At 41.5% G+C, this 13961-nt stretch overlaps 2 protein-coding genes across 2 annotated transcripts; both read left to right on the top strand.

The window, feature by feature from the left end:
- Positions 1–1428: 1428 nt before the first annotated feature.
- ddx61 (DEAD (Asp-Glu-Ala-Asp) box helicase 61) lies at positions 1429–8092 on the top strand. Its single transcript, XM_061080597.1, has 12 exons — positions 1429–1978; positions 2323–2386; positions 2561–2665; positions 2980–3109; positions 3484–3630; positions 3763–3857; positions 3965–4087; positions 4175–4303; positions 4663–4843; positions 5101–5202; positions 5317–5532; positions 6113–8092. Exons 1-11 carry the CDS (start codon positions 1800–1802, stop codon positions 5523–5525), a joined length of 1464 nt encoding a protein of 487 aa, XP_060936580.1. The 5' UTR covers positions 1429–1799; the 3' UTR covers positions 5526–5532; positions 6113–8092.
- A 1773-nt stretch (positions 8093–9865) lies between these two features.
- On the top strand, positions 9866–13959 carry tomm40 (translocase of outer mitochondrial membrane 40 homolog (yeast)). The gene is made up of 9 exons (XM_061081195.1): positions 9866–9935; positions 10946–11187; positions 11362–11522; positions 11872–11973; positions 12088–12193; positions 12572–12694; positions 12921–12997; positions 13271–13373; positions 13460–13959. Exons 2-9 carry the CDS (start codon positions 10965–10967, stop codon positions 13597–13599), a joined length of 1035 nt encoding a protein of 344 aa, XP_060937178.1. The 5' UTR covers positions 9866–9935; positions 10946–10964; the 3' UTR covers positions 13600–13959.
- The last annotated feature ends 2 nt before the right edge of the window (positions 13960–13961 follow it).

Below are 13961 nucleotides of genomic sequence, written 5' to 3'. Positions count from 1 at the left end.
CTTTTCCCTCGGGGACTAATTGTCTCCCTCCTGCTTTTGTCATCTTGTCCCTCAGTGACCCTTTTTTGTGCGGGTTTGAAAGCAGGACGGTGATTGGTCCGCCGCAGTTTCATTTGTGGCAAACAACCCGCCCACAAATCGAGCGCGGCCATGTTGAATTGTCGATATCCTGAAAAGCAGAGACAAAAGACTGGATTTCGCCAAACTACGAGTTGTTTGTGAAACTGAACCGAACCGCCGACACATCGCTGACCACCGACGCCGCAGAGGAGACCTCGGGTGACCGCGGCAGAGTGAAGCTAGCACCGTTCTCCGACGGGGTAAAGGCGCCTTTCTCGAGCGTATCGATTAGCGGCGGCTAAGCTAACTTAGCTACGGCAACTTAGTTTGTGTCGAGGTTGAATAAAAGTTTCGAAGCAACAGGCCGGAGCTGATAAGTCGTAGGAGACGCAGGTTCGCTTCCCTTGCGTGTCCTCTGTCCTCTGGGGACATTTTAAATGTCAGCCGAGCTCTTAAACGGGAACAGGAAGACCCAGCGTTAGCATGTTAGCTGCTCGGTTAAAGCCACGTTGCTACTCTTAAAGTTTTAACGCTGCTACTTAACCTCTCACAAGACAAATCTGCCCACAATCGGTGGAGTGGAAGCGGAATAAGAGTCGCACGGTTCAACATCTTGGTGGTTTGCTTTAGGTTTATCGGTTTTTAAACCCAGTGGCAAACTAAATTCGATTTTTAAACTCGGTTAGTCGGTTGGTTATTAGCTCGCTAGTTTTGTTAAGTTAGCTTCGGGTTAGCTCGCGTCGTTAGCATCACAACAAAGCCGCAGTGGCCAAGTTGTTAACCAGAGATTTAATGTGAAAACCAAGCTAGTGGCTGCTTCTTATCCACCACGTGGTTTGTTTTTTAGCTTGTATTACTGTCGTAGGGTTTCAACAGTTCCCTCGTAAAAGGTAGTGTTGCGATGTTCTCGATTCATCAAACGTGGCGTTGTTTGTGTATTGACTATGTAAAATGTATGTTGTTGATCTTCCATTACGTTTTTTTTAGTTGTGGTTGCTCTCTCTCAAAGTACCAAGTTGACCACCCACCATTGTTCGTTGCCTTGACAGGTAACCTGGATTTTCTTGTCGATCGGCAATTCTCACAGCACTTTGCAGATTGCCACCGCCGCTGTTTCTGCACAAGTTAAGGAAACGAGGACAAGAAAACCACAGCGGACTCTCGATGTTCAAGAAAAGAGTGCCTGGAGTGACTTTTTGAGCCAGTATTAAGCTCCATTGAACACTTGTGAAAACTTCTTGATGTCAAAGGAGCCAATCATATACGTTTGAGACGTGACAAACAAGGTCATACTTTCCTATTGACCTTTGTGAATGTATAAACACAGCACTTGGACTTAAAATGCCAAGACACACGAATAACACATAAAGTTAAGCATTTTCATTACAGCAGGGATAAGAATACTCGGAGAGAGAAAAAAACATTTTGAAAGAAAAATAGGGTTTATGTTTTGGTCACGTATTTGATTTATTTATTCTTATGAATGTTAATTTCTCCCTTTTTTGGAGAGTTGTCTTGTAAATAGACATAATTCTTACGCATACTTCTTTACAAGAGGTCTGAATGTCAGATTGTGTACACAGAACATTCTTTTGAATTGAGAAGATACAAGAAAAACTTTTAATTTTTTTCCCAGCTTTTACTTTTTTTTTTTTTTTTTTTTACACGGGTGCATTAAGCAACACACAGTGAAATAGAGACAAATATACATTTTACACACTGTGAGGAAAATCAAAACCATGGCTACAGCAAGAACAGCAAACCCTGCAACGATGATGGGATTGAACAAAGCAGCCAATGGGCAGTTCAGAGGACAGACGAGGCCACCGGGACAACAATCAGGACTGCTTGCAGCTGCCCAACAGTCCAGTGACCCCATGAAAAGGACCGGCATTCCTCAGAGCAGTGGGGGCATCAAGTAAGATACTGTCTCTACATACTCTCTGAATTTCATTTTTGGGAGAATTAAGCTTATCCTCTTGTGTAGCTTTCCCTCTTGCATTGCCTACAAGCATCTTAGTAAAGTATATACATTTCGCTCATATCAAGACAGTATTCCAGGTTTCACAACAGTAGCTACATTTTTTTCCCAAAATGTCTGGATTCCATCTCTAGCTACATGAGGTCTTAGAATTTATATTTGTGAATATATTGCCCTAAAAAAAATTAAATGGCAAAATTCTCAGTTATATCTTTTTCAGATGACTTGTCCTTCTCTGTTATTTTGTTTACTTACGTTTGACTGCAAATTCTCACACTTAGGTTTGGGGATGACTGGAAGAGGTGCCTGGAGCTTCCCCCCAAAGACACCAGGATGAGAACTTCGGTAAGGTGTAACCGATCATAGATGACAAATAAACATAATTGTTCAGATTCACGGTTCATAACTCTGCAGCACTATTCTTTTGAATTCCAAATGTTTGAGACTCAATGACTATGTTGGCTTCTAAAGCTGCCACTTCAACCTCTGCCCCTTGTTACACTGCTCTGTTTCTCCCAGGATGTGACATCAACTAAGGGAAATGAATTTGAAGACTACTGCCTAAAGCGGGAACTGCTAATGGGAATCTTTGAGATGGGATGGGAGAAACCCTCCCCTATCCAGGTAGGCGAAACAATTTCAACTAACTTTCAACCTGTTTAAACTGAGCTTGATTTTGATACTGCTCACAAAAAAACAAGAAAAATTGCTTTGTATGTTCAAATCATGTTTGAAACTTTAGATTATCCGGTTAATTTTTTTCCTCAATAGGTGACTGTGTCCATTCTTTGTTTTACACCAGATGTACTAGTTATAATCCAGAACTGTAAGAGATGTCTTTACCTGTTGTGAAAATTGTGATCTTCGATGTGACCCAAAAGTCAAGCTCTTGGAACCTTACCAATTTTACTGATCGAGTTTTGTCTGTCTGCCAAAAGGAGGAAAGCATTCCCATCGCTTTATCAGGCAGAGATATTTTGGCTCGTGCCAAGAATGGCACAGGAAAAAGCGGAGCCTACCTCATCCCAATGCTGGAGAGGATAGACCTGAGAAAGGATCACATCCAGGGTGAGTTCCTGCTGACCCTGTCTGATGGTGCTCATATATGACAGATAAAACCCTGTGAAGGTCTCGACTTTGGTGGCTATACTTTTTCGTAAAATTAAAGGGTAGAGTGAAAATTATTATTAAAAAACAAAATGAACACGTATTGGAAGGAAAGGCTTAGGTTGTCAGTGTCAGACTCTGTTGCTCTCCAGAAAAAATGTTTGCAACACCATGATCACTGCTCTATTCTACTCTTGACAGATTTATCTGGGGTTATTGGTCTAAATATATGAAGACATTTTTATCTTTTATGACCATCACTTCATTTAAATTTCTCAATGCATCTCATCCACCCTTGCATTTCATCAGCCCTTGCCATTTTTGTCTCAATCCAGCCATGGTCATGGTGCCGACAAGAGAGTTGGCCCTCCAGATGAGCCAGATCAGCATTCAGCTAAGCAAGCACCTGGGAGGGGTCAAGGTCATGGCTACCACGGGTGGCACCAACTTGAGGGATGACATCATGCGTCTTGAGGAGACAGGTAGTTGTCCTGCCGTTAATATTCAAAATGATAAAAAAAAATCTATCGTTTAGAACATTTTGTCTATTACTCTTGGTTTGGTTTTATCTTGTCAAATTCACATGATGACTTTGTTTTATCCGATCATAATAGTGCACGTAGTGATTGCTACACCAGGCAGGATCCTCGACCTGATAAAGAAAGGTGTGGCCGTCGTGGATAAACTGCAAATGATGGTGATGGACGAGGTGAGTCTGGCTCTGTATTCCTGAATTCACTTATCAATGCGTTTGACTACGTTCCTGAACAGCCGACCACTTTTTGACCCTGTTTCTTCTAATGTGGATTCTTTCAGGCAGATAAGTTGCTGTCCCAGGACTTCGTTGTCCTGATTGAAGATATTATCAGCTTCTTGCCAAAGAACCGTCAGATCCTGCTTTACTCTGCTACTTTCCCTTGCAGTGTGCAACAATTCATGGTGAGAACTTCAACAGCACTTCTCCTAAAAGGTTCAATTCAAATATGTTGTTTACTTTTGACAGTACACTGTAAATTTCTTGTCCAGAACAAACACCTGCAGAAGCCTTACGAGATCAACCTGATGGAGGAGCTCACCCTGAAGGGCATCACCCAGTACTATGCCTATGTGACAGAAAGACAAAAGGTCCACTGTCTCAACACGCTTTTCTCTAAGGTGAGTGTTCAGTACATCACATACCAAGAGGTTGTGATACAATTCAGTGAAGTTTATTGAGGCACTGGTATGTGGTTGTTTTATAATTGTATTTGTTAGAGATTACAGCAATTATGTTGTTTTTTTTTTAATTCAAAATTTAATTTAATAAACGGGTATGTGAAAAGTCACATACACTGAGGCAATGACCTGCACGGTTAGTGCAACTTTCCTGGTGGCCATCCATTTCAGAAACCGCGGCTTAGGTTGGGCCACCGGTTAGGTTGGGCCACCGGATATCTGAGAATAGATTATAAAAAAATCAATCACGTTTATTTCTTCACTAATTTAATAACTCGAATATGTTTGTTCCTTTTCAGCTTCAGATCAATCAGTCGATCATCTTCTGTAACTCCGTCCAAAGGGTTGAGCTTCTGGCTAAGAAGATCACCCAGCTGGGCTATTCATGCTTCTACATTCATGCAAAGATGATGCAGGAGTACAGGAACCGTGTGTTCCATGACTTCAGGAATGGACTGTGCAGAAACTTGGTCTGCACAGGTAAGTGAAGAGAGTTTTAACATTTAGAGTGGACGTTAACCTTATTAATTGTAAATACCTTACTGCTCATACTGTACAATCCTTCCCTGTTATTTACACGACATTGCGCAATCCTTTTCTAGTGTTTAATGTTTTTATAGTTATGCTTGCCCAAAACACCACAGCAAATTGATTGTACATGTAAACCTACTTGTTAATAAACCCTGGTTCTGATTGTAATAGGTAGCAGGATGACCTTAACACTTCTTTCCTTGTAGACCTTTTCACTCGGGGAATTGACATCCAGGCAGTAAACGTGGTCATCAACTTTGACTTCCCCAAAAACGCAGAAACCTACCTGCACCGCATCGGCCGATCAGGTGAATATGAAGCTATTTATAGATTCTCATGGTCTAAACAATAGGTTTTGTTTATAGCTACTAAAATGTGACACATGTTGATTCAGTTGGTAACACAATGTGATTCTCTTTCAGGGCGTTTTGGTCACTTGGGCCTGGCCATCAACCTCATTACCATAGATGACCGCAACAACCTGAAGACAATAGAGGATCAACTAGTCACCGACATCAAGCCCATCCCCAGCTGCATTGATAAGAGCCTGTATGTGGCAGAGTTTCACTCTATTGACCCAGATGATGACGGTGATGGGAAAGGCAAACACAATGAACTGGGAGAAGCCTGAATCCAAGGTCAGTTTTAATAAACGAAGAGAAACCAGATTTATTAATCTTCACACTTTTTCAACACAGGTCACACTACAGCTGCATTTTAATTTGTCAGTCTACACCAAAGATGTAGAAGGTTAATGCTAAGCCCTGTGTGAGCTGGGTGTTCAGGTGTGGCCAATCAGCAGGAGACAATGTGGTGTTTTTCACTGCCCAGCTTTAGGTTCTCAGTTGACGTATTGATTTAGTGGCCTTACAGTCTAGCTAAGTTTAGGTGAATGTGTATTCTATCTTTTTTAAATTGTTGAATAATCACACAGGTTTAGAACAACCCTTAAATTCGACAGAAGCAAGTTCTAGCAACCTTGCTACTGGATATTATGCTCTTCCAACAAGAAGATTAACTAAAGTTTTACAGGATTTAAAGATGGGAGGCTTAAGGGTTGTCCTCCTCCGGCTCCACAGCCGCAGTCAACATAGATTTGTTCAGAGCTGATCAGCGCACACAGCCAGCTGTCAGCTCTGCGGGTTTGCTGAAGTAGTAACTTGTTCACGTTGTTTCCATCAGAATTTCTCACCTGGCTGTTGTGGTTTTGTTTTTCAGGAGAAACGAGGCACCTGGCATTCACAAGACTCCCAGGTGAAGGTTTTTATTTCCCACTTTGCAATCAAAATGGTCTAGTCAATATTTCTTTTCGTTTCTAATTTTAGTTCATAGCTAACTCCAGTCCTGTCAGTGCACATGCAGGTGAATTGCTCTCTCTCCCCCTCCGAAAACTGCCACTTTAACTTTCTGCCACACTGCCAAAGACAGTCACTGTACAGACACTCTAACATACCCTTATAAACAATTTTTTTTGTCCTTTTCTTTAAGACTGAATATGAAACCAAAGGTGAACTGAAAGTCTAGAACTCGGGCGGCATCTCCTCTGTACAGTTTAACTACCCGTTGCTATGATGTGCCTTTTGAGCATATGGTTTCAAGAAAGACTGTACTTAAAGCCATTTTATCAAATCCACCGTACCACAGCAGACACAATTCCATTTTCGCGTCATTTCGACCAGGTGCTGGAAACATTCCTAAAAGAGACTACCTCATGGTGACATGATGGCATCACGCAGTTGCTGCAGATTGGTCAGCTCACCCTAAAGGTCCTCCTACACAGATAGTTAGCTTTTTAGCCTGTAGAGGCCATTGGAGAAGACCCATCAGCAGGATGTTGTCCTGTTGGAGGTAGCGAATCAGAGGATGGGTAGACTGTGGCCATGAAGGGATGCACATGTTGGCAAATCACAGGAGAACAGCACCAACAATCATTCCACAGTCACCTGGATTAAGTTTCTTTCCCATTGTGATGTTTGGTCTGAACCTCTAAGCATTTCGAACATGTCCACATGCTTTAATGCATGGAGGTACTGTCATGTGAAAGTCTGAAAGGACATTTGTATTAAAAAGCTGTTAAATCTTACAATCTGGCCATTTAATGTGGTCATTTTTGTAACTTGGGCGCTCATTCCTATTTGTTTTTAGCAACTTAATTTGAGACTTGGGAATGCAGCTGTAAAATAAGACGGATTGATCACACATCGTTGGTTTAACTGGGATAACATCCTTTAAAATGGAACCAAAGATGGAAAAAGAGATTACAATTACTTATGTTTAAATATCAACAGCTTCAGACGCCAAAAGGATGTTTCAAAGAGGGCAGCTGTGGTGCTCTTGCTTTTATATTCAGATGTTTACTCCTGAAATATGGTATTGAGAGATAACTTTGTAATGTCTGTGACATTGTAGAGCATTTTGTAAAAGCACAGACCTATAGTGACAATTAGTCAGTACTGAATTGTAAATAATCTCCCGTTCTTTTCAAAGCCATAGCTGGGAAGCTTATTTTTAGGACTTGAGGTTATCAGTAATAAACATGACCGGATGATGCGCCTAAGTAAACATTTTGAATCCGACCAACATGTTCCGTCTTCTTTTTTTATGTCCATTCTCCCCTACAAAGTGCCTTGTCAAACTTCTACTCTGCCCCTTCTCTTTTCCCCGGCTTTTTATTGTTGATAAAACAGTTCCTTGCTAGTTTATCACCTTTAAAAGTAGGATTTGAAAGGATTTATAGCATATAAGACCAACTAGAGCTACTCTTGTCTGAAAAATTACAACCTTTGACTTTGATTTATAGCATCTCATTTTCCAGCACCCTTGCATGTTGCATCTTTGGCTGGCCATTGTAGAACCAAGCATCAGCAGGGGAGGGACTGACACATTTTCCAAAGCATTGAAGTAGCTATTGGCTTCAACTTTCTCTATGTCTGGCAGTGCTCTTGATAGATTTTTTCCCTCAGTTATTTAGCCAATGTGCAGGCAACACTTGAGTCAATACATGTCATGTGACAGAAAAGAAAAATTGAGACAAATTTTTTTTGGAGTGCTTTCAAGATTATGACCATTTTGTCTGATCAGTGCATTGTGGAGAAATGAATACTTTCATTACCTGATGACCAGATGTTTTGTTATGCAGCGACATGACTTGAATGTCAGTGCCATCTCCTGAAAAGAAATAAAGTCTGACTGACTGACTTTTCCTGTTTCTATTGTTTTTATTATGTTTTATCTGTCTACGCTTAGTCTCTAATTGTTTTTGAATATGGTGATTGAATTGGTCTGATGTGGCAAATAGGCCCTACAGGTAAACTAAATTCTTTAAAAATGTATATTTTAATTTATGATTTGAAAAAAATGTTAACAGGGAAAAAACATGGATCATTTCCTATCAATTCTGTAAATCATTGGGGTGTCATCACTAATTGAAAAGTAGTTTTCCAATGCATTTTGCAGAACTTGCCACAGTTTGTGGATTTAGTGTTTTCTCTCCCTCCACATAATCCCAGACTGAATCCACACCATCTGTCTCAGGACTCCTTAGGACAAGGGATTGTTGGTGGTATCATTGATGCTCCAAAGGGAATTCTACCCCCCAGATAGATATGAATCCAAACCTGACACTGAAACTTCTGCAGTACTCTTTGTCTGGAAGAAGCAGAGAAACTAGAGCACCAGTCAGTATAAAATCCCTATCTGCTCTTAATCACATCTCAAGTTTGAAGTCAGGCAATGTTAACCAAATTCTTATCCAGCTTACTTCATGTAACTGCTGTCTGAAACTCGGTCTTGTTTTGAACTAAATATCTAAACACTTATATATCATATAGCTGTTGTGTCATTGCCCATAGTGAAGCACAAATCTTCAATAAAAAATCCACAGGATGCAGATGCACAGTACTTGTAAAATTAACCATGGTCTGTGGTTGGATCACATCAAATCTGCTGCAAAGAACCATGGCGTCTGGTTTGACAGCAATTTCACTTTTGAATAGCCCAGAACAAAGCTGGTACGAGCCGTCACGCACATTGAGATCCTCGGGCGTAAGGTGAGAGTGAGGTGAGGGGGTTTCAGCTACAACATGTGACGTCATGAACTAGATGTCACTAAATTCTACACACTGAACCTTTAATTTACAATGTAGGACAAGGGTTATAATATCTGTTTGAAGGTCCTTTGCACAATCTAGGTTAACAACCACCAGTAGAAGTTAGTAGGTGATATCTGCCACCAGCGGATGTTAGGGACATAACTTCAGCTGTGCACCTCAGCGGCATCAAGTGTTCTGGCCTTGTTATTAAGGATACAGGCTGAACTTGAGGAGGCTGAAGGTATATCTGACTGGTTATTGACTTGTATGGCGGAACTGTGAAATTTAAAGTAAACACTGTCCTCTTTAGAACATAGGACAAGATGGAAAACATCCCTGTATATTCTACCGCACTTATGCCTACCACCAGTTGATGCAAGCGGATGTTAGTGACCACAAGTTGATGTCAAAAAGAAAAATGAATTTGAGGACCGTACTTTTATTGGAGCGCTTTTCCTGATCCGACCTGAATTTTTACTGAACTTTATTTAATAAAAATTATTTTAAAGAATTCTGATGTATTTGAGTTTCCTCAAATTAAAATTGTCTTAATATTTGTGATTCCTCAATTATTTGTTGGGCTCGTGGTTTTATGACCTGTCTGTTTGATTTTGCCGCCCTTGCAAAGAACTTCGTGTTGTTAATAATAAATAAATAATAGATTCAATTCGCTCTGTAAATAAAGTTATTGTTATTACCCTTGGAATGTCATTCAGTTGGAGGTTAAATGAAAACCAACGCTGAGCGAATGAGACGCTTCGTACGTCACCTTATGGGGAGTGGGCGTGCCCAACTGCGTTTTTTCACCCAATAGCATCTGGAGCGGTGTGTGGATTCGCCAATCAATGCGCGATGCACCGGAAATGGGCGGGAACTAGTCAATTACCGTCACGGACGTTGCCGTGAACTTTACCGGCGTTGAACTCATCGCTGGACCGCAGACCGCTAGCGTGAGTAGCCGAACCACCGACCCGCACCGGTACCTGTATGAGACCAGGGCCGGTTCGTGGGGGTCAGTTCTCCTCCGAACCGCCGCGTCCTGCACATGTAGAAGAACAGGTCCAGTGGTCGACTCCACATGGCTACCGAGCCAGCTAGCTAGCTATAGCCACCCGACCGTGCTAGCCTGCATTAGCCTGCACGGGATAAATGTGGCCGCCGGGTCGTTTTGCCGGTTGACGGCTTATCCCCAAACGTGGTGTATGCTGCGAGCTGGAGGCTGCAGGTGGATTTGTATGTGTAGCCTCCACGATGTTTTGTGATCCAACATCAGTGGGTGTGTTGACAGTCTGTAGTTATTTGGGCCTCAGCTGCAACCAGTCTTATGTACTGGAGGGCTGATCTGTCTCGTTAGCTTAGCCAGGTTAGTGATAACTGCAGAGTCAAGAGGGTCCAGCTGCATTGCGTGTGGGAGGATTTAGCAATTTCCTGTTTGTTCAATCTCACTGTACTTAAGTTGTGTTATGTGTAGTTGATCATCTTTTGCTCAATTGGATTATTTTAGTAACCAGTTGCCCCGAGCTGTGGTTCCACTACACTGATCTTCTATTTACAGTTACAGTTTGTTCTTACATGAATGAGAGTTTATTTCTAACACACATCTGTCTACAGGGTAAAACTCTGGTCATACAGTAGCTCCCATGCGGGCAGCCATAGCAAAAGCTTTAATTTTAACATAGGTAACTCAGTATTAAGGGACACATGACGAGCTCAGGTCAATACCATTTACGTCAGGTTCGTCATTATCCTGCTGGGAGCGGAGACACTTGCTTAAAGTTCTTAAAGCAACTTCTAACACCAAACATACAAATAATCTAAAGCATTCCAGCTGAGGTTATATGAGCTGTCATAGACCATGTTTTAGTCCGACTGGATAAAAGACACATTAATCAGAAATTCACAGACAGATATAATCAGTGAATTAAATACGTCATTCATCCCCTGTCTCTCTCTGGTTCAGTCTGTTATAGCATCAGAGTATGGGCAGTGTGTTGGCTGCCGCCTCCCCCAGTCCAGCTCCAGTTGCTGCCGCAGCTGGAGCTGGTCAGGGGGTCCCTGGATTGGTGTCGGTCCCCCCAGGGTTTTCCATGCCCTCAGTGTCTTCCGTCCCTCCGACATCTGGATCTGGCCAGCAGACATCGGACGCAGATTCCCAACTCCCAAACCCGGGCACATATGAGGAGTGCCACCGCAAATGTAAAGGTTAGAAAATCCGCTTATGAATTGTAACAAATGCATCAGGTAATGTGTGACCGATGTATTTGTTCTTCACGTTTGTTCAGCTTTTAGGAAAATATATTGTGTTATAACAGTGTCATTATTGTCATGTTCATGCGGGTTCGATATCTGATTGTCCTTGTTGTTCTTTTGTTTTAGAGGTATACCCCATGCAGATGGAAGGGGTGCGGTTATTGGTCAACAAGGGCCTGAGTAACCACTTCCAGGTCAGCCACACTATTACCCTCAGTACCCAGGGTGAATCAGGTTATCGATTTGGTTCCACCTACGTAGGCAGTAAACAGATGGGACCAGCAGAGGTAATCATTATTTACCCCATTACACCCCACTTGATAAATGTTGGCATTTGGATATTTTGGTTTTCAATCTTCGGTCAAGTTTTCAGTATTTCGTCTTATGTTGTCTAATGTTGTCTACATTTTTATGTTGCTCATTTGCTCCACAAATTAGAAAAAAAATCATTATATACTTATAATTTTAAGCCCTTTTTGGTTAGTTAGTTTTTCAAGTTGATTTCATGACCTGATATGTCTTCATCTGGGTTAAAAACATTAAAACCTAACAGAGTAAGGCTCTAAACTCTTTCAAGGTTTCAAATGGCTTCCACGTAACTGTAAAGCTCACAATGGTGTATTTTCTTCCCTCTAGTCGTTCCCTGTTATGGTCGGTGACATCGACAATACTGGTAGTCTTAATGCCCAGGTCATCCACCAGCTCACAAGTGCTGTACGCTCCAAAATAGCCATTCAGGTATGTAGACTTGTAAAGGTAACAGCATTACAGATTGTGGTCTATTTTCAGTATTTTACGTTTCCTAACATTCTCTTTTGGTCTCTGAAGTTTTCTCCTTTTCATTTGTTGTAGACTCAGCAGCAGAAGTTTGTGAATTGGCAATGTGACCTGGAGTATCGTGGTGAACACTTCACTTCTGCTGTGACGCTTGGAAATCCAGACGTGCTTGTTGGATCTGGTATGATCCTTGTTTTGAAACAGTAGTGGAGGTTTTGTGTCATGTCACTAATTCATAATAGAAACTAATAGATGGCTCTGCTAAGAGAGAACAGTTGTGCATTTTATCTTCTGTGTGCATGCGTGTTTGTGTCTGTGTGCTCAAAATGTATGTCCGATAACATGAAACGTTCAAATGCTTGTTTAATGCAGTTAGAGAGCAGAGATAATGAGTTGATTAGTGATGTAATTGTTATTATTTAGGGGTTTAATACAATAATAAACACATTCAATCACAGCTCATGCAAAATTGCAACTTAATGATGTATTAGGAAAAGTGTAAGAGGGGAAAAACAAAAATATTATTTGTAAATATAATGCAAGCTCCTTTTTCCTTCAGGCATTTTGGTGGCACACTATCTCCAGTCTATTACACCAGCGCTGGCTCTGGGTGGTGAGCTGGTGTACCACAGACGGCCAGGCGAAGAGGGGACCGTCACGTCCCTATTGGGCAGATACACAGGTAAAATCTACCAAGCACTGTAAGACCGCTTAATGCTGAGGTATATCTTTTGCTGCCTTTATTTCGTGGTGTTTTAATTAAATGTTTACCCTCTTGTTTCCAAAATACTCACTGTTGCAAGTATTCTGTTAGATCGGGAGTTGGATAAGTAAAATGGGGCCTAATTCCATCTGGTTGTTTTGTTATCTGTGTGATAGATGTTCAGGTCTTTTTTTTCCATCCTCAGGTGACAACTTCATTGCTACTTTGACTCTGGGAGGTGCAGGTGCTCATGCTACATACTATCACAAAGCCAGTGAACAGGTACCTACTATCAGGCAAAGTGTGGGTGGTTGTATTTCTGTGTCATGGTCTTTATGACCATTTAAGCCTTAAATTGGCTAAATTTGAGTAGAATATATTTTTTGCATTAAACGAAGCCTGTGCATTTTATTCCACTTGTCTTAACTGGCATCTCCTTAAGACAAGGACGGGATAAATAATTATATGGACCAACGATTTTTTTTAATGTCGACAGGAGTATCGTAAAGTCTTGAAAAAGTGAACTTAGCTTTTAACTTCTGCTTCCCAATACAGCTGCAGATAGGAGTTGAATTTGAAGCCAGCACAAGGATGCAAGACACCACAACATCCTTCGGCTATCAGCTGGACGTTCCCAAAGCTAACTTCGTCTTTAAAGGTAGATACAGTATATCTGCCTTTTAATAGTCATATAAGTGATTCTGAACCTTTTAGATTTTTACACTTTTCCATTTTTTTCCACAGGTACAGTTGACAGTAATTGGGTGGTAGGGGCAACCCTTGAAAAGAAACTGTTGCCACTCCCTCTCACCCTGGCCCTAGGGGCTTTCCTTAACCATCGCAAGAACAAGTTTCAGTGTGGTTTTGGTGTCACCATTGGCTAGAGGTGCAGGGTCTGTCTGATGCATCCCGCGGGCCACTGCTTGGACCGGCACAGAGACACACAGGAACCTGCACTAAGTTTTAGAAATTGGATTCAGAGACTCTCTTACAACTGATTTCTTGGGCAGACAGAGAGACAAAGACCAAGGAGCCAGGACTGACCAAGCCATGCCTACATACTGTAGCACAAATGTCTTTCCTTTATGGTGTATTGGATGTACCCAGAGGCTAGAGAGATGTACATCAGAGGACATCAGGTGATGCATGAGAACATGTGATGTGAAAATCAAAGTAAGTGGTTAGCTATAATATATGATGATAAAAATGATGGATTGAAATAAATGTGATTACTTTTTGTAAAAAA

The sequence above is a fragment of the Limanda limanda genome, chromosome 11 (genome assembly GCF_963576545.1).
Source record: "Limanda limanda chromosome 11, fLimLim1.1, whole genome shotgun sequence".
In the NCBI taxonomy this organism is placed as follows: domain Eukaryota; kingdom Metazoa; phylum Chordata; class Actinopteri; order Pleuronectiformes; family Pleuronectidae; genus Limanda; species Limanda limanda.
This window is presented reverse-complemented; position numbering and strand designations above follow the sequence as displayed.